This window comes from Callionymus lyra, chromosome 18 (assembly GCF_982586985.1).
Source record: "Callionymus lyra chromosome 18, fCalLyr1.hap1.1, whole genome shotgun sequence".
Taxonomy (NCBI): Eukaryota; Metazoa; Chordata; class Actinopteri; order Syngnathiformes; family Callionymidae; genus Callionymus; species Callionymus lyra.
Window position 1 is genome coordinate 1,230,329 of NC_141835.1, and position 21,923 is coordinate 1,252,251.

At 41.4% G+C, this 21,923-nt stretch overlaps 1 protein-coding gene across 3 annotated transcripts in view; it reads left to right on the forward strand.

The window, feature by feature from the left end:
• The first annotated feature begins 1,139 nt into the window (after positions 1-1,139).
• Positions 1,140-21,923, forward strand: part of qkia (QKI, KH domain containing, RNA binding a) — a 68,201-nt gene continuing 47,417 nt past the window's right edge. For all 3 annotated transcript variants that reach the window (XM_087780609.1, XM_087780611.1, XM_087780610.1), the window contains exon 1: positions 1,140-1,475. In XM_087780609.1, the coding sequence (XP_087636735.1) occupies positions 1,331-1,475 (145 nt within the window). In that variant the 5' untranslated portion in view covers positions 1,140-1,330. The remainder of the gene's footprint in view (positions 1,476-21,923) is intronic.

Below are 21,923 nucleotides of genomic sequence, written 5' to 3' on the forward strand. Positions count from 1 at the left end.
GAGTGTTCCTGGATTATGTAGAGCCGCGAGCAGAAGTCAGTGAGCGTCAGCAGTAAGAGCTTCAATGATTCAATTGTGTAACCTTTCGTGACCAATGACACCTTCTCAGCTCTCGTTACAGAAGCCCTTAGAAACCGCTGTTGTATCTTCAGGACGACCACGTGTCGTAGATTTAACGTTTATTCGAGCAACTATTTAGAAAACATGCTTTTATATAATCAAAGATGACGAACAACAGGATCAGTCAATGAAGCTAAGAATCGACATCACAGACGCTAACAGAACCATCTAAGTGACTAGATGTTCCTCTGCAGAGCTGCTTCTACAGAGACAACATCAGTCGTCGAGAATGGAAATGGTTTTGTTTTCCATAACAAAGAAAACCATTCATTCAATTGTTCCATTAACTAGTGAATATAAAATAAAATCTACATTTAAATGATCATTTATCTTGAAGCAGAATAGGATAAATGTGGAGCACGTGTGTGTAGGCTGTGTTTTAATGATTATGTTTTTTATTTATTTATACGTCGCCTTTCAAGTCACTCAACACCAAACCAACTAATTAAAAAGGGAAGATGTGTTTATTATATTTTAAACTATTATTTTAAAGGGAAAACAACGAAACATGAAAACTACAAATTATGGCGAATGAGTTAATTAAAGTAATCAAATAATTTGTATTTATAGAGTCTTTTCCAGACCAGGGTCACAAAGCGCTTAAACAATCAAAACAATACTCGATAAAATAAATACTTTAAAGGTCAAGATAACATCGAGACAAACTCAGAGGTTGGGTTTTAAAGCTTTTTTAATGAATAACATTTAGATATTATCATGTGAACACACTTAGATCCACAAAGGTTAAAACTATGGTTTGATAGTTTCAGTATTTTAAAGAACAACTAATTATTTATACAGAAAATGGGAAAAACAAGGCGACATCGCCGTCGAGGCGTCCCGGCAGCTCATTGGTCCTCCGCCCTGTCAATCATCCCGTCGCCCCGCCCCTCGGCCCGACAGCCTCGCTTCCCATTGGCCGCGCCATTAGTCTGCTGGCCTCGCGCCGACCAATGGCGTGGCGGCGGGCGGGCCCGGCGCGGGCTCGTGGGTCTGGCGCCTTCAGTGGTTCAGATCCAGATCCAGCACCAGGACCAGCACCAGGACCAGCACCAGGACCGAGACTCGGGACTGATAACGTTCGCCTCCCACGCACGCGACTCACGCACGAGCAGCCGCGCGAGCTCAGCGAGGATTTGTTGAAGTTTTTTTTTTTCTTTTTCTTCTTCTTCTGGTTCCGGATCCAGGACCGGGTTCGGTTCTCGCAGACATGATGGTGGGTGAGGTGGAGATGAAGGAGCGACCGAGGCCCAGTCCAGACTACCTCATGCAGCTGCTCAACGAGAAGAAGCTCATGACGAGCCTCCCGAACCTCTGCGGCATCTTCACGCACCTGGAGCGGCTGCTGGACGAGGGTAAGACCCGAACCACCCGAACCACCGGGACCACCGGGACCACCAGAACCTCTGGGCTCGTGGACTCGGTTCTGAGTCACTCGAGGATCCGTTCACGCGCACGAGTTTCAGAAAGTTTGACTGAAGGAACGCACGCGCTTGAGAGAGAAGAACCTCGACATTAAAAACACGTTTAACTCTATAGACACACAATCAACACACACACACACACTCTATAGACACACACACACAATCTACACACACACACTCTATAGACACACACTCTCGACACAAACACACACTCTCGACACAAACACAAAATCTCGACACACACTCTATACAAACACAGTCACTCTCGACAAAGACACACACAAACACACACTAGTTCAACAATAGCTTCAACTCTTGGTTCTAAACGTTCATGTGTAGCTTTTGTTCCGAGGCTCGTGTTCAGACTCTAGACTCGTAACCTCGATGGAATGTGTGTGTGTTGTTATGGAATGTGTGTGAGTGTGTATATGTGTGTGTGTTGTTGTCACACAATGGCGAGACGAGTTTCTTCAACTTCGACGTCTTTCCAGAGTTTCTTCTCCTCGACGTGATTCACGACATTTGTTCGTGTTTACGACACTTGTGTGTTTGTGTTGTTGTGTCGATCACACGGTGTTTGACCCACAGGGGGCGCTAGAGAGCAGACCCCCCTAAACACGCCCCCAGAGCCGCACCGTGTCGCCCCTGCTGAGCCCGAACCGTCCAGAACCGGGTCTAGAATCTGGTCCAGAAAGTGGTTCGACTTGTGGAAGTTTGAGCGACAGGTTCGTGTAGAACCGGTTTGGACGAGATTTCACTGGAATGTTTTTACTTTTTACGTGTAGTTTGTGTTTCTGTCGCGTGTTTAAATCACACACACAGTAAAACACACTCGACACACACTCTCTAAACACACACTCTCTAAACACACACTTGAATCAAAGTTGCACAAACATTATTTGCACAAGATTGTTTGTCTTAAAGAAGCAGAAGATTTGTGTTAAAATAACCACAAATAAATGTAGTTTATAATGAAGATAAAACTGATCTGGACCAGAATCACTTAAAATTAACATTATAGTTGTTTAACCGTCATTTCTTTTCTTCTATTTTGATGAAAAAAATATAGTTTTTATAAATACTTTCTTGAATTACTGCAGTTTAAATATTATTGAGTCGTTTATTTTCTGATTCGATGAAAAAGATAGTTTTTGTAAATACTTTCTTGAATTACTGCAGTTTATAAATATTATTGAGACGTTTATTTTCTGATTCGATGAAAAATATAGTTTTTGTAAATACTTTCTTGAATTACTGCAGTTTAAATATTACTGAGACGTTTATTTTCTGATTCGATGAAAAAGATAGTTTTTATAAATACTTTCTTGAATTACTGCAGTTTAAATATTATTGAGACGTTTATTTTCTTCCTCTTTTGATGAAAAGGATAGTTTTTATAAATACTTTCTTGAATTACTGCAGTTTAAATATTACTGAGACGTTTATTTTCTTCCTCTTTTGATGGAAAAGATAGTTTTTGTAAATACTTTCTTGAATTACTGCAGTTTAAATATTATTGAGACGTTTATTTTCTTCCTCTTTTGATGAAAAAGATAGTTTTTATAAATACTTTCTTGAATTACTGCAGTTTAAATATTACTGAGACGTTTATTTTCTTCCTCTTTTGATGAAAACGATAGTTTTTATAAATACTTTCTTGAATTACTGCAGTTTAAATATTGTTGAGTCGTTAATTTTCTTCCTCTTTTGATGAGAAAAGGATAGTTTTTATAAATACTTTCTTGAATTACTGCAGTTTAAATATTATTGAGTCGTTAATTTTCTTCCTCTTTTGATGAAAAGGATAGTTTTTATAAATACTTTCTTGAATTACTGCAGTTTAAATATTATTGAGACGTTTATTTTCTTCCTCTTTTGATGAAAAGGATAGTTTTTATAAATACTTTCTTGAATTACTGCAGTTTAAATATTGTTGAGTCGTTAATTTTCTTCCTCTTTTGATGAAAAGGATAGTTTTTATAAATACTTTCTTGAATTACTGCAGTTTAAATATTACTGAGACGTTTATTTTCTTCCCACGTCGTCGACGGCCGAGCGGCTGAAAGAGCGACTGACACTCGATCATCGACTCACTTTAATTTCCAGTAAATCCTGCGTGTGTCGAACAAAAGAGTGTAAATGGATGTTTAGTTGTTTTATCTCATATTTACGACAGTCATCCGGACTCAATAACTGATAAGATTTGATAAGAGTGTCTTCACGCGTCTCTTAAAAACCTCGTTGATGAGGCTGAAGTTTCCGGTGAGTCTCTTCCCTCGGATCCAGTTTTCGTGGTTTCCTTCGAAGTCCTTAGTTTCCATAGCACCGGTCCAGTCGTGAAGATGGTGTGTGTGTGTGTGTGAGTGTGTGTGTGTGAGTGTGTGTGTGTGTGAGTGTGTGAGACCAGGTCCGTCTGCTGCTGGTTCGGTTTGGAAGTCGAGTCGTGGTCGGAGTCGACGCCGTCGTTCCTTCGTCCCGTTATGACTTTAATGGTTAATTTCTGCTCAATATTTTCACGTCACTAATACATTTATTTAATAGTTTATTTTCACAATGTATTATTTTCTTTTGTGGTATTTATTGGGTTGATTTTAACATGATTTAAAAACCCATTATAGTACTTTACTGGAGTGAAATCACACTTTAGATGAAGAATTGTTTATTTTCTTGAACGATCACCACGAGTGTTAAAATATATATTAATGTGTCACTGTGTGTAGTTTTGTAAAGATATAATTAGTGTAACTAGTATTTTCTTCTCTTGACAAATACACTGACGTTTGTATTAAAACAGTTACTTTTACATCTTAATTCAAGTTATTTTAAAGAAATGTGTCTCAATAAAGGTAGAACTTTATTATTATCTTCTTAGAACTTCAATTATTTGATATATTTATATATGTTGTGTTACGATGGTTACTGACACACACTTGTGTCGTCCGGCTCCGCCCCGAGTGTTCCGCCCGATCCGAAGTAACCGGATCGATGTTGAAATTCTTCTTTAATGGTCGTCAAAAGTATGTGGACAGCTGCAGCCCCCCCGCCCAGAGTTGTGTGTCTGTCTACACAGCTGTCGGAAGCCGACACCACCCGTGTGTGTGTGTGTGTGTGTGTGTGTGTGAAGGTCCGGGTCTCGCTCGGACCCTCGCGGGTCGAGGTGCGGATCCGTCCCTCAAGGTTATCCTGATTGACAGGCACATTTGAGGCCCCCCGCCCTGCAGTTGTTCTCCCTGAGGTGACGCTGCTCCGGAGGTTTTTGTTCTTCTTTACGACCGACAAGACGCTCGAACACATTTTGTGTAGCAGCGCCGAGAGGTTGTGTAGCAGCGCCGAGAGGTTGTGTAGCGGCGCCGAGAGGTTGTGTAGCAGCGTCGAGAGGTTGTGTAGCAGCGCCGAGAGGTTGTGTAGCAGCGCAGACAGGTTGTGTAGCAGCGCAGACAGGTTGTGTAGCAGCGCAGACAGGTTGTGTAGCAGCGCCGAGAGAATCGTAGACGAGAGCCGTTTATCAGACGCTCTCTTTCCTGAAGGCTTGTGAAGCTTTAACTCGTCGCGTAACTTGTTGTTTAATCTAGTCTTTGTCGTGAAGCGTCAGTTAACTTGTCACTTTATCGTCAGTTAACTCATCACTTAAACCGTCAGTTAACTCGTCACTTAAACTGTCAGTTAACTCGTCACTTAAACCGTCAGTTAACTCGTCACTTAAACCGTCAGTTAACTCGTCACTTTATCGTCAGTTAACTCATCACTTAAACCGTCAGTTAACTCGTCACTTTATCGTCAGTTAACTCATCACTTAAACCATCAGTTAACTCGTCACTTAAACCGTCCGTTAACTTGTCACTTTATCGTCAGTTAACTCATCACTTAAACCGTCAGTTAACTCGTCACTTTATCGTCAGTTAACTCATCACTTAAACCATCAGTTAACTCGTCACTTTATCGTCAGTTAACTCGTCACTTAAACTGTCAGTTAACTCGTCACTTAAACCGTCAGTTAACTCGTCACTTTATCGTCCGTTAACTCATCACTTAAACCGTCAGTTAACTCGTCACTTTATCGTCAGTTAACTCATCACTTAAACCATCAGTTAACTCGTCACTTTATCGTCAGTTAACTCATCACTTAAACCATCAGTAACTCGTCACTTAAACCGTCAGTTAACTCGTCACTTAAACCGTCAGTTAACTCATCACTTAAACCGTCAGTTAACTCGTCACTTTATCGTCAGTTAACTTATCACTTAAACCGTCAGTTAACTCGTCACTTAAACCGTCAGTTAACTCGTCACTTAAACCGTCAGTTAACTCGTCACTTAAACCGTCAGTTAACTCGTCACTTAAACCTTCAGTTAACTCGTCACTTAAACCGTCAGTTAACTCGTCACTTAAACCGTCAGTTAACTCGTCACTTAAACCTTCAGTTAACTCGTCACTTAAACCGTCAGTTAACTCGTCACTTAAACCGTCAGTTAACTCATCACTTAAACCGTCAGTTAACTCGTCACTTTATCGTCAGTTAACTCATCACTTAAACAGTCAGTTAACTCATCACTTAAACCGTCAGTTAACTCGTCACTTTATCGTCAGTTAACTCATCACTTAAACCGTCAGTTAACTGGTCACTTAAACCGTCAGTTAACTCATCACTTAAACCATCAGTTAACTCGTCACTTTATCGTCAGTTAACTCATCACTTAAACCGTCAGTTAACTGGTCACTTAAACCGTCAGTTAACTCATCACTTAAACCATCAGTTAACTCGTCACTTTATCGTCAGTTAACTCATCACTTAAACCTTCAGTTAACTCGTCACTTAAACCATCTACTGACGCGTCCTGGTCTGTAAGCGGTCCTGAGGGAGGAGGTGCAGATAAAGTGGAGGATGTGGTGAGTTCTTGATGTCTTGGTCTGATCACCGCACACGTCTGCTCCTGCAGCACCTCTCGTCTGTGGGTGACCGATGGAACCCCTCGCTGACCTCTGACACGCAATCAATTCTCTGAGCTAACGGGACACGGCGGCGCTGCTGCTGCTGACTCGCTTCCTCTGGTCCTTTAAACCGTTTCAGCGTCGCTTTCTATCGACGCCACGGTGAAACTGAGGCAAAGAGAAGAATTAAAAAGACAAAATGTCAATAAAATAAAAATAAATAACACGATGACAGCAAAAGGTTCAGAGAATTCGTGAAGAATCCATCAGTCGGTCGTCACTGGTAACTAGTCTCTCAGGCCTGGTGATTATTCTTTAACTATTACTGTCTGATGGACTTTAACTACATCTGGGTGTGATTTTAATCTTATTATTCAACCTTTTATTAAATGTAACAAAGAGACAGAAGCAAAAACAACATCTTCAGTCTACGATGGATATTTAATAAATTCATCTGATGTTTATCGTAGACGTGAATTGATCATTTTTTGAGTAAACCACAAAAATCCTCTTATAAAGCAAGTGTAAAACTGCTCCTGCTCCTGCTCCTGCTCCTGCTCCTGCTCTGCTCCTGCTCTGCTCCTGCTCCTGCTCCTGCTCCTGCTCTGCTCCTGCTCTGCTTCTGCTTCTGCTCCTGCTCTGCTCCTGCTCCTGCTCTGCTCCTGCTCCTGCTCCTGCTTCTGCTCCTGCTCTGCTCCTGCTCCTGCTCCTGCTCCTGCTCCTGCTCTTGCTCTGCTCCTGCTCCTGCTCTGCTCCTGCTAATAAACGATGCAGTGGCAGGAGTCGAGGCGTCGTCCCCGGCGTTAGCTCAGCTCTTATCTGCTGTCATGTCTGCCTGGCAGCACTATTTCCACGACCACACTCTATCTGGCGCGAGTCCAGACGCCCAGCGGGTGCTCGTGATAAAGTCATTCAACAACAGCTCCTGGTCTTTATCGTGGACTTCAATCCCGCGAGTGCCGGACCTTCTTATCGGCGCCGCCTGGTGGTCTGTGCGGAGATGATGATGGGTCGCTGTCACCAGAACACCTGTTTCAGGTTTGACTCCTGCTGACCACGACTAGTATAACAACTTTATTTACAACAGAAGGTCTCGAGCTCCAACCTTCCTGGAAGTAGATGTTTGTCAAATTAAAATGTAAATGAAGAAAATATACAAACCTGCCTTGTTGTTCGGTAACTAGTTATGAGTACATGATTTTACTAGGTGTGTGTGTGTAGTTGAGTGTGTTGATGTCACGATACAAGGATATATAATGATAGTGTAGTAACAAGTATATATGTGTAGTATTGTGTAGTACTTGAGTCTGGTGTTGTGATAGTGTAGTAACAAGTATATATGTGTAGTATTGTCCAGTACTTGACTCTGGTGTTGTGATAGTGTAGTAACAAGTATATATGTGTAGTATTGTCCAGTACTTGACTCTGGTGTTGTGATAGTGTAGTAACAAGTATATATGTGTAGTATTGTCCAGTACTTGTCTCTGGTGTTGTGATAGTGTAGTAACAAGTATATATGTGTAGTATTGTCCAGTACTTGACTCTGGTGTTGTGTTAGTGTAGTAACAAGTATATATGTGTAGTATTGTCCAGTACTTGACTCTGGTGTTGTGATAGTGTAGTAACAAGTATATATGTGTAGTATTGTCCAGTACTTGTCTCTGGTGTTGTGATAGTGTCGTAACAAATATATATGTGTAGTATTGTCCAGTACTTGACTCTGGTGTTGTGATAGTGTAGTAACAAGTATATATGTGTAGTATTGTCGACAACATGTCGTTGCTTCACAAACTCAACAGTGATTATTCATCATGTTCCACATGATCTTCCAACAGTCAAAACAGTGAATGTAACTCAAACATCTTGATGGAAAAGGCAGAGCAGACCAGTGTGATTCAGCCTCTTCTGACCAGTTCATATCTCACACACACACTCTCCTCCCCCTCCCTGTGTGTGTGTGTGTGTGTGTGTGTGTGTGAGAAGAAGAGCTTCCATGAATAGCAATGGACCCGCCCTTCAACATTCTTTAAGTTCCTCTCAAGCTCCCCCACCCTTGGACTCGTGGTATTCCCCCTGTTTCCTCACCTTCTTGTCGTGCATATGTTCCTTTGAGCGGAACGACGTGAAGTTTCTATCGTGTGTGTGTGTGTGTGTGTGTGTGTGTGTGTGTGTGTGTGTGTGTGTGTGTGTGTGTGTGTGTGTGTGTGTGTGTGTGTGTGTGTGTGTGTGTGTGTGTGTGTGTGTGTGTGTGTGTGTGTGTGTGTGTGTGTGTGTGTGTGTGTGTGTGTGTGTGTGTGTGTGTGTGTGTGTGTGTGTGTCAGTAGAATGTTCTTCTCTCAACATCTACCTGGAGCTTCAGTCACTTCAGTGTCTGAAGCTCACGATCGTGTCCAACAAATGTTTCTCTAAACCTGGATCATCTGACTCTGAACCTGATCCAAGTACTTTCTTCTTCCAGATCCGTTTAACTGTAGCTGCTTCAAGGTTTTACTTTCTGACTCCATTATACTGTAATATAGTTAGTTTTCTTAATACTATTGATTCTTCTTTTTTTGCTATTTTCTACTTAATTCAGATTATTCTTTCTGTTCCACACTTTCTCTTATTGTCCTTTTCCTGTCCGTCTGAACTCCTCACCACACGTACTCTTACATCATATTTCATCCATAGATCTTTTGGATTATTCTATTTAATTGTTTGTAAAAAAATAAAAGAAGTTTGATCAAAATATTCACATATACTGCAATTAAACTTATGAGCAGACGTTACGTCCTCCGCGGCTGAAGTAACGATGAAGTGCCGCGAGATCCTGGCAAAGACTGAGGACAAGAGGATACAGTCGCTGCTTTGAATGCTTATGTTTGCTCACAGAAAACTGTATCGAAATATATATATATATATATATATATATATATATATATATATATATATACATTGGGAGCCGAGTATGTGGTTTTATTAGGACTTACAGTAAATTCTAAATAATAATGCCTTTAATTGATCAAAATACGAATTAAATGACGGTAATAATGCATATAACGATGATAAATTGAAATGATGATAAATCAAAAACCAGACACACTTGAGGAGAGGGTCGGGGGGGCAGCAGTGTTGACACTGAAGGTGTGATCACTTAAGAATAAAAAGGAAGGTCTGGAAGGCAGTCGTGCATCAAGGTTGTTCTGCTTCGTTCTTTCCTCTAAAGTTCATGTTTCCAACACCTGCACCACAGGAAGGACATGAGCACATGTTTCCTTCACTATCTATTAATCCAGTCTCCATCGTCAGCAGCTTCTCTCGCCGTCACTTTCATGTCTCTTTTACACTTTTATTCGTTCTCTCTTCATGTTTTCATGTCTCTTTAACACTTTTATTCGTTCTCTCTTCATGTTTTCATGTCTCTTTTACACTTTTATTCGTTCTCTCTTCATGTTTTCATGTCTCTTTTACACTTTTATTCGTTCTCTCTTCACGTTTTCATGTCTCTTTTACACTTTTATTCGTTCTCTCTTCATGTTTTCATGTCTCTTTTACACTTTTATTCGTTCTCTCTTCATGTTTTCATGTCTCTTTTACACTTTTATTCGTTCTCTCTTCATGTTTTCATGTCTCTTTAACACTTTTATTCGTTCTCTCTTCATGTTTTCATGTCTCTTTTACACTTTTATTCGTTCTCTCTTCATGTTTTCATGTCTCTTTTACACTTTTATTCGTTCTCTCTTCACGTTTTCATGTCTCTTTTACACTTTTATTCGTTCTCTCTTCATGTTTTCATGTCTCTTTTACACTTTTATTCGTTCTCTCTTCATGTTTTCATGTCTCTTTTACACTTTTATTCGTTCTCTCTTCATGTTTTCATGTCTCTTTTACACTTTTATTCGTTCTCTTTTCATGTTTTCATGTCTCTTTTACACTTTTATTCGTTCTCTCTTCATGTTTTCATGTCTCTTTTACACTTTTATTCGTTCTCTCTTCATGTTTTCATGTCTCTTTAACACTTTTATTCGTTCTCTCTTCATGTTTTCATGTCTCTTTTACACTTTTATTCGTTCTCTTTTCATGTTTATTTGTAAGTTTTCATGTCTCTTACAAATAAACATGAAGAGAGAGAATAAAAAGTGTAAGTTTTCACTACAGTTAACATCAACTACTCTCTTGATAATGAAAATATTAGTTTAAAAGTGAAGCTTCTTTACGTCCCTGTGGTGAAGACGGTATAAAGTATAAAGTATCGTGACGACCCTACACTTGTTCTTTCTGTCTTTCACATGAACAATCTGTAGGTGTGTAACATATTCTTCAGTGCGTTAATTATTTTCGACGCCCTGAGAAAAGTGTGTTTGTGCGTCTGCGGAGGCTAAAAGTGTGTGTGTGTTATCAGTGGTGAAGACGAGGATTACAGTGTTGAGACAATGAGTGCTTTTGTACGATTAGCTTTTAATTGAAGAGCCGTCGCTTCGGTGCCGTGAGTGTATATGCTGCTCACACACACACACACACACACACACACACACACACACACACACACACACACACACACACACACACTAGTACTAGAGTTTCTACCCGCTCTAGTACTGCATACGTGATCGTTCCTTGAGGTTAAATCCAAGAGTATTTCTTTAATTCTCTGTCAGGCGGGAGCGTCGAGGGGGTAGTTGGGCGATAAAGAAGGGGGGGAACAGAATTCCGATGTACTGTGAATGAGGTCATGTGTTTTTGTGCGAGGAAGGTCAGCGACCCACGGCTCGACATGCCGGCCCCGCCCTCGCCTCGTCACACACAATAGCTTTCAGTGTTTTACGACGACACACACATTCACTGTCGGACCCACAACTGTTGTGTGTGTGATGAACTTTTCTCCCATTGATTAGTCGAGTGTGTGTGTGTGTGTGTGTGTTTGACTGTATTTGACTGGGTTAAGAAGGATTGTTTCTCCGGGTTGGTTTGTTCACCTTCTAAGCACGAACCCTCCGCTGCTGTTATTGCCAGCCTGTCAATCATGTCTGGTGGAGAATGAAAAAGTCTTCGATCAATGAGATGCATGTAGAGAGAAATCAGACTTTGCTCAATTTGAAAGAGAAGACGAGAAAATCGATTTGTTGTGTTGTGTACGAAGGATGAACACAAACGTATTGATTCATCAGATGCTGTGGATTATAAACATGACACATTGATTTCACTTCCATATTTACTGCGTCTCAAGTTAACATCTCGTCGTAGAAGCTCGTTTAGATGTTTGTGTTCTTTGACGTCATCGTTACTGAACCACTGTTTACTCTTTTAGTTTGTAAACTTTCATACGATCATCATATTTTATGGTGTAAGGAAACAATTGTCATCTGAAATAAGATATTGATGAGATTAAAAGGTTCAGAGAGAAGAAAAGTTACAATATTTATGTTGCTTTATTTATCTTTTAGTGATGTGATGATCATTTCTGGGTGTCATGGGATCATTATATTCATGAATCCATGATGGTTGAAGTCCTTGTGGGTGGAGTGTTGTTCTAGGACACACGACTAACATCCGTCAATCAAATGTTTTCTACTCGGCATCAGTTCATTAATGAATACATTTTATTTTCCAACCAAATCTTCATCAAATCTCTCAGGTCAGCTGCGTATCTGCTGCTGCGCTGATGTTGTTGCTCAGTGTTCTGCGTAAACAAGTGTCAGAAGCTGCTGAACAAGGAGCCAGTGTCTCCATTATGGAGCGTGACAACATCACAGCCACTCCTGTCGGTCTGCGGCGCCTCAGACTGGACGTGTCAGGACCGGCTTCGCTGACTCGTCTGCCATCGTCGTCGCATTCCTTCGCTGCTCGGCCGCCACTCGCTGCGAACACGGCGAGTGGCGAGGAGGAGGACGAGGCCTTTCGGGGATTGATGACACGGAGACGGCGCCGAGACAGGTGCGGCGCTGATCCGGGCGCCGAGGTGCCAGATGCTGTTGACACCTACAGGTGAAGACGAGTCTTCCAGGAGACAGACCCGTCCTTCTGCGTCCTCTTTGATTCATCTGCTCGCTTCCTTTACTCCAGCGGCGTTTGTAGTTTTTCTTTCATTGCCGTCAAAGTAACGAGCTTCTAAAACCTATCCTTGACACGTTTGATGAACACACACACTTGATGAACACACACTTGATGAACACACACACTTGATGAACACACACACTTGATGAACACACACACTTGATGAACACACACACTTCCTGCCTGAGCGTCACACATCCTCACACACACACGATGGGTTTATCATGGACTTGATGGTGGCGGCAGCAGGTCTGAAGCGTCTGGAGGATCGTCTCCTTCATCCTCGTCTAGAACACACTGGTCGTACTTCCTCTACATGGAAGCGATGAGGAAACACGGCGCCTGAAGGCAACATTTCCCTTCATACGTGGACCAGTTGTGACATTCAGGGTCTGTAGCGGGCTCTGTCTGTTTGCATCAGCCTGACACTTGTGTTGTGGAGACTGCACTCGCTGCATCACTTATTCCTTCCACGGCTCGGCTGTTTCCAGAGTCTATTTTTACAAGTGTGTCCACGAGTGTTGGACTTGAATCCTGGTCCTGATGGTGTCCTTGTTTATTGGACTCTTTAAGAAAAATCTGCAATTTTGCGTCACTTACACTGAAGGTCTTGATGAACACGTTTGGTATTGTTTATTTTTTTGAGTGAGGGGAACATGTCGCTCGACTTGAACCGGCGCTGCAGGACTGTAGAGATACTTTATATACTAACGATACGATAGTATACTAAATATTTAAATACACTTGCATTTTAACATACGCTGAATTTAAGTAAAGTCTTTCAAAGGTTCTGCTCTCTTTTGCTTGAATGATCAGAACTATAAGCCAAAATATGTCCAAACATCAGCTTTAACATCTGCTGAGGTTCACCGTATCCTCTCGTCCTCAGTAATCACATGATCACGCCGAATCTCAGTGTAATTCAATGAAAAACTACGATAGCTATATATGATAATGTATGATTTAAAAAAGCCCCCAAAACATGGATTAGAAAAGTCATTGTTAAATATTGATATAGTGACGTGAAGAAAATATCAATATTTATTGGTTTATTGATGACTTTAAATGCATTATTTCTGTTTTTGTCGCTGCAGTCAGCAGGTTTGTGAGGTCATGAGCAGAGTTGACTGTTACATTTGCAATAGACAGTGTTGTTGGTAAGGTGTTACAGATGATAACGGTTGTGGGTTCAGAGCTGATCTGTTCATCTTTTGTCTTACAGTCGTGTTGAAATATACATCATTAACTGCTTATCAAGGTCGTCTGGACGATGGACGTCTTTGTCTCGCAGGAGAAACTCTAGGAAACGACTCTTGTCTTTTCTTCTGTTTTGTGCCATCGAAGCTTTTCTTTTCTAATCACAAACGTGTGATCCAGAGTAGTTACCGTGTACTACAGTGTATTATTCTCCATGTTGATGGACGTTCTTCGTCGTGAGCTTCTGGCTGGTTCCTGTCGCTCCATCTGCTTCTGGACTTATCTGCTCTATTTGCTTTTGTTAAACACAGCTGGAAATAATCACCTGCATAATCTCCGCAGTATTGTGATTCGCCGCCGCAGCGTTCTACACGAGTCATTGTCGGCGAGTATTTCTGCGTCCTAATGAATCCCTCAGATTACTGCAGATTGTTTCCCTGGGATTAGAGGAGCGAGATAATGACTCGATCTCGGATCCATACGGAAAAAGCCTGTTTTCCTGTGGCGGTGTTGAGGGAGGAGCAGGAAGTGTTATCTTGTGCCGTCACATTGACAGTCGCTTCCTCCCTCCACGCTCTTGTTTCCTCTTCTGACAGCCGGACCTTTCCTGCCATTGTGGCGAAACAAACCAGCTCAGTGCGACACAAACACACACTTGTGTTCAATAAATCATCTCCTGGATCTTCTGGAACGTGTCACTTCCAGACTGTACCACTGACCTGGAATGAGACGCTTCTTGTCACCAACCCTGAGGTTCCACCGACGCTCAAAATAAAAGAGTTTTTGCTCTTTTGATCCGTCAGAGCTTTGTTAAATCTTCCTCTCGTCCTCGTCCTTCATCCTGTCGCTTCATCCTGTTATTCTTCCGTATCTTGTTCCACATCGAGGCTCGGACCAACATCCTGACTTCAGTGACTGTTTATTACATCAAACTATTGTTGCTCATGAAAACACCTTCAATCTAAGTTTAAAGCGAGTCTTGAAAATGTTTAAAAATGAATATATTTTCGTCCCTCTCAAGATTGAACATATTCATATCTGGCTCCACCTGGTGTTAGACGAGAAGAATTGCATTCACACATATTTTCTTTTCCTGAAAGTTCGATGCTTTGAGTTGTTTTTCCATTTGATCGTTCCTGAAAAAAACTTCTCCTCAGTCCTCGGTAGTAAACGAATGCAGATGATTGTGTCACTGTGTGTTATGTTGTTACGCACACGATTAATAATGACAAACAATTATAGATCAACATGACCATGAACACAACATTATTCCTGAAACAAAACTGTCAATAACTAAACATGATCAACAAGAAGCAAAAACACTAACGATAAAAACAATTGGCTATGAAGAGACAACTTGCTGAAAAGGAAGAACAAATACTACTAATATCTCTAATACCTTGGATAGTTCCACAGGTGTACGTTAACGGACATGATGAGATTGAAACAAATGGACTTACAGTCCAGAAGGAAGGTTTTTAAAAACCTGCCGTGGCTTCAATTTAACGCCACATATGGTCCAGTCTTTTGATGCGACTACAGTGAGATGTCTCTGGTGTTTGAGAAGATGCCAGGCTGGCACTTCTACATCAGGTTTGCTGACTCATGGAGTCTTTCTAACGTAGACGAGGATAAAAGTAGTTTGAGCCTCTGAGTTATCGTCGTGACGACGAGACGCTTCTGAGAAACTGTAATTCTGTCTTTCCATGTTCGCTCGTCCCGGGGTTTCCTGTGGTCGGTGTGAACGAGGATGACTTCACACGTCTCACCCCGGGACGCCATCAAACCTCACCCACGGGGAGACTAATGAACGCTCCCCCTCTCGGCAGCCATTAGGAACAAGCCATTATGGTTCAGTGTTTCGCGAGCCTTCCCTGCCAGCCTCACCCCGGCCGATGGCAGATGCCACCGAGTGCAGGGAGCTGGCACTCCGACGGCTCATTGAGCTGCCAACGTGCCCCCTCCAGCTCCTCCTCATAAAACAGTTCTACACCATCAAATGTGATGATCTCCATCTAATTTTAGTCAAAGGTCTTAATGGCACTGCAGAGCCGACGCCGATGTAATTTACTGCTTGGTGTCTCCGGCGCGTTCATGGAGTTTTCATGTGTGTTTCCACTTTACTGCTGTTTTTACAACGATGCCACTTATTGTGAGAGTCCTGGGCTGGATCCATCTTCTCAGCAGAACATGCTCAGATCCATCTTCTCAGCAGAACATGCTCAGATCCATCTTCTCAGCAGAACATGCTCAGTCCTGGACGTTTAGCTTGTGGTTTCTCAGGAAATATGAAAGCAAAAAGATTTAAGTTTGACGTAAATTACATTAAAAAAATATCAACATTAAAATCACCACAACATAGAGTGAAAGAATCTTCATAGAGGAGGGAGTTATTGTCCCGATAACCTGAGCTTTTGAATCTGGTCATGTGTGAAATAAAAAGCAAAAATAACAAAGTTGTTATTAATTCAATTTAATTTTCCAGTATTTTGAGAACCAAAAGAAAACACAATTAACTTGTGAACTTTTATAACCTGCAAGAAAACAAACACTTTTTTATAAGTACACACTATAAACTAAGTGACAATTTTGTGAGGAACACATTGAGTTCATTCAGTTAAAAGAAATGAAATAAACATTTTTGTAGAATAAAAACAGGAGTGTGATGGTAAGAAAATATTGCCGTCATTGGTCGGTTATTATTATCATTATCATTATTATCACTATTATCATTATTATTAGTATTATCATTTATATTGTTATTATTATTATTGTTATTATTATTATTGCCATGTTGTTGCAACTTGCTCAAGATGTCCAAAAAGTAATGATGTTATAATTTAACATTGTTTTTTAAATAATAGTATATGCAGGTGTTTAGAACGTCAAATGAAATTAAATATCTTACCTGCTTCAAAATAAATTGTTTTTTGCTAGTAAAGGTAATGATAAATAAAAGTAAACACACTGGGATATAATCCTTTACTAGAACAACAAAGTGACACATGGACCAGTTGTTCTGCTGTTATAACACAAATGTAGATAAAACAAAGCACTTGTTTTCTTTCTAGAAACATGTAGAAGAAGAAGGTTTTCCAGGAAGAGTTACAATCATGTACAGAAACAAGAGGTTAATACTATGTTCAGTCTGACCTTCTACGTCTGGACTTGTTCCTCATGTTGACCATCGTTTGTCACAATCAGATCATGAGACACTGAAGATTCCCAGCATGTATACGTTTGTAAGAGGAATGTGTGACAGAACCTGTACAGACCAGATGGTTTCAAACGATGCAAGCGTTGCTCTTCAGAGTGTCGAGTCAAAACCAGTCAAAACTGTCACCTGGTCTCCTGCACCTTTATCTGCTCGGCATTTTTTACGCTTCTGATCCCGTCTCTGAGCTTTTGTTGGATGTCTATCTGATGACATGCTACGGCAACATGTTACAGAAACATGCTACGGCAACATGCTACAGTAACATGCTACAGTAACATGCTACAGTAACATGCTACGACAACATGCTACAGTAACATGCTACAGTAACATGCTACGACAACATGTTACAGTAACATGCTACGGTAACATGCTACGGTAACATGCTACGGTAACATGCTACGGTAATATGCTACAGTAACATGCTACAGTAACATGCTACAGTAACATGCTACAGTAACATGCTACGGTAATATGCTACGGTAACATGCTACAGTAACATGCTACAGTAACATGCTACAGTAACATGCTACGGTAATATGCTACGGTAACATGCTACAGTAACATGCTACGGTAATATGCTACAGTAACATGCTACAGTAACATGCTACGACAACATGTTACAGTAACATGCTACAGTAACATGCTACAGTAACATGCTACAGTAACATGCTACAGTAACATGCTACAGTAACATGCTACGACAACATGTTACAGTAACATGCTACAGTAACATGCTACAGTAACATGCTACGACAACATGTTACAGTAACATGCTACGGTAACATGCTACGGTAACATGCTACGGTAACATGCTACGGTAATATGCTACAGTAACATGCTACAGTAACATGCTACAGTAACATGCTACAGTAACATGCTACGGTAATATGCTACGGTAACATGCTACAGTAACATGCTACAGTAACATGCTACAGTAACATGCTACGGCAACATGCTACGGTAATATGCTACGGTAACATGCTACAGTAACATGCTACAGTAACATGCTACAGTTACATGCTACAGTAACATGCTACAGTAACATGCTACAGTAACATGCTACGGTAACATGCTACGGTAACATGCTACAGTAACATGCTACGGTAACATGCTACAGTGACATGCTACAGTGACATGCTACAGTAACATGCTAGCACAACATGCTCCGACACGCTGGTACAGTCTCTGCTCCTCCTGCAGCATCACAGCGACAGCTCTTCACCGCTGATGATTAATGTCTGCTCTGATTGCTATTCCCAGACATTACTGTAGAAACAATCGTCAAGTCCTGGTGCCACGAGCCTGGCTGTCCATGAGGTCCTCGGGATCCCTGCGTGGATCTGATGGAAAGGCTTCTAGAGAATGTCTTCCAACAGGTTGAGCAGAAACCTGTCGCCTCCAGAACGGCCTCTGAAGCTCCATTAAGTCGTCGCCTGACGGAGAATAGATCCGGGCGTTTTTACACTTTCCCTCGAGGCTGCAGTCGACTCGCGAGCTGTGCTTACAAATGAAACCTGGGAATAGAATCGAGCTTCGGATCTTCTGCGATCCAACGTAAATGTATCGAAACATCTTGTTTAAAACTTGATTTGTCTGCAGAATAGTAACAAACCAGTGATGGTTGGATTGAATTTCACTTGTTGTCTTTTGCACTAGAAATGATTAATTTTTTCTCTAAAGAATTGAATTTTCCAGAAGCTGACAAATGTAACTTGACATTTGTTTTGTGTGTAATGAGATATTCTTTAGCTGGAACTTATTACATTGTTGATAAAGAATAACTCTATGATTGGATGCTTGTGAACATCACTACATGTTTCTTTAGTTCTGTCTCACTGACTGTGGAGTATCTCCAGAGTGTCTCCAGAGTGTCTCCAGAGTGTCTCCAGAGTGTCTCCAGAGTGTCTCCAGAGTGTCTCCAGAGTGTCTCCAGAGTGTCTCCAGAGTGTCTCCAGAGTGTCTCCAGAGTGTCTCCAGAGTGTCTCCAGAGTGTCTCCAGAGTGTCTCCAGAGTGTCTCCAGACTGTCTCCAGACTATCTCCAGACTATCTCCAGACTATCTCCAGACTATCTCCAGACTATCTCCAGACTATCTCCAGACTATCTCCAGACTATCTCCAGACTATCTCCAGACTATCTCCAGACTATCTCCAGACTATCTCCAGACTGTCTCCAGACTGTCTCCAGACTGTCTCCAGACTGTCTCCAGACTGTCTCCAGACTGTCTCCAGACTATCTCCAGACTCTCCTCAGAGGATCCTGGAGGTGGTGTCGTGGTCGAGGGCTGCAGCACAGATGTTGTTCGTACATTAAGCTCATCACTGATCCATACAAATCCCGTCAGCGTGTTCATCATTAACCTTGTTCCAGAAACGTTTTCACGCCATCATCGCGTTCCTGCTTCACGCGTTCAAACATGGAATGATTGGAGATCCGTGATCGTCTTTTCCTGCATGAGTTTGGACTTGATTGGCGGCGGCGAGCAGCCGAGCGTGCCGGAGCAGAGGTTTTGCTCTATTTCCTTCGCTCTGCAGATATTCCTTCAAGGCTGTTTTCCTTGGTTTCCGTGGGTTCGTCTCTCGGGGAGTCTTTCCTGTGAACACGCAGAAGCTCATTAAGCCTTTGTGGGCATTTTTAAATGTTGACTCTAAGTGTTAGCTTTAGTGTCGGTGTAAATAACACGCTCCGGCGTCTCCTCCCGCAGCCGTGACGGAACAATCATCTTCTGTTTGGATCTGTTGTTTTCAACTGTAAATGTTTTGTTGTCGGCTGGCAAAATAAATCAAGTTATGAACGGATTCCAATAGAATTGTGTCGGAGGAACAAACCATCGTGTTTGATTGTGTCTCTGGATCAGCACGAGTTCAGACGGGTTTGTCTCCGTGCAACTTTGTTTCTTCTGCTAAAATTAATGACTATTTACGTCTTTGAAAAACGCTACAAAAGCCTCATTTCTGCTCCATGAACACATGAAACGTGGGTTTACTCCGGGTACTCCAGTGTCCTGGGTGAAAGAGTTTTGCTAACGGGCCACACAGTTGTTTATTTAGTGGCCGAACCGGTCTAAAGACCTGACGCTGGAGCTTTTTACCCAGAGTCCCTCACACTCACACACACACTCTCTCACACACACACACTCTCTCTCACACACACACACTCTCTCTCACACACACACTCTCTCTCACACACACACACACTCAACATAAATCTCTGTGAGCTGCCAGCAGCCTCGGCATTTCTATCCTCCGCCATTTAGACCCGTTCGTTCGTGGTCTTTGTATCCACGTCACGTTCGGGTCCTTAATTTAAAAATAACACATTTCTCTTGACTGTATTTTTCACTGTAATAATGTGTGTGTGTATATATATATATATATATACACTAGTGGTGTGTGTTGGCAAGAATCTTGCGATATGATGTGTATCACGATAATCACTAATAATCAGACGATATATACCGATGACCCTGTACTGTGATATGTTGTGATACAAGGATATATTTGTATTATTGTTCAGTTCTCTGGTAAACAAATGAAAGACGTTACGACTTCTTCAAGAGTCGTGTAACAACTGTATTCATTCCTCCTGTAGCTGTGGAGGTGTCGTGACTGCTGCCATCTAGTGGCCGGAAGTTTAATTACAACACAAACAAACACTGAATATTTATCGTTTTAGTTGCAAATATAAAATGGAATTAGTTAATTTTAAACACTCTTTATTGAACTGTAAACCATACAAGATCGTAGTAGTAAACAATTAAACATGATTTGAAGTAAAACATACAGTAGTATGACAGAAACATGGCGGTGTATCGACACTAGAACAACACTAATACACACATGTAGCTCGAGGAACCCACACGATGCTGCACATTAAAGACATTTCAAAGAGATATTCCGAAGCTTAAATCTTTTGTTGGAGTGAGTTCCTCACGAGAACATCAGCCTCATTAAGATCCAAAAATAGTTTGTTGATGGAGATCAAAGGCTGTGCAGCCCTACTGTTAAATCAATGATTCGAAGTATAAATAAAAACTGCAAGGGTGAAGGAATCTTCTTAAAGGAGGACGAGGAAGCTGCGAGTTGATGATAAGCCTTGAACATTCATACGTATTCATGGATCAGTTCACGCTCCTATATTCACTGCTTTAAAGTCACGTCTTTCATGTGCTCGGCCTGGAAAGTAGCTTCGCCGTGAAGAACGTCTTCAGCCGAGAAAGAAGGAACTGAACACCTCGACGCCCGGTTGTTGTCTGACCGGTCTGGACGCCACATTAGTAACACAACCAGTTGTGTAGAGGAATGTTTGACACACACACTGGTCACATGATCACTTAAACATTTCCAATTTGATAACATCAATTCCAACTAAAGTAAAATAATATTATAATAATATAATATAAGATTATTTGACTTTTTGGTTCATTTTAACTCCAATATAATCACAAATAAAGTACAAAAGAACGTTATATTTCAATATACTTCTGACACATTTGTTCTTGAAACAAGTTTTCATACATTTAAATAGTTAAATAAAGCAGTGCTGACATGTTACAATGTTATTAAACCAGTTTATTTGAAATGATTCTTGAACCTAACCTTCGACCTTGTTGTTCATCCTTGTTTCTCAGTCACAACATGATTCTTCTTGTGACACAGAAGCTCTTGAGATCCTCACTCTTTACACACATGTGTCATGAGAAGGTAATCTGTGAGTCACGAGAATTAAGAACCCTGGATGACGTGTCGCTGACTCGACACAGAAGCGTCGCCGTGAAGATGTCGCAGCGACATCCATACCGAATTCTCATTTTAAGCCATTTAAGCCTTAAAACGCCACAATAACAATCGGCTTTTGTTTGTTCCTGGGCTCTCGTCGGGGGTGGACAGCTCGACAAATGGTTTCCCCGGTCACGGGAGGCAGGGGGTAATTTCTAGGTGAGCGCGGCGCTTCAGAAACAGACTTGGCGGCTGGAAATTAGAGGTTGTCAAATGTCGCACGTCT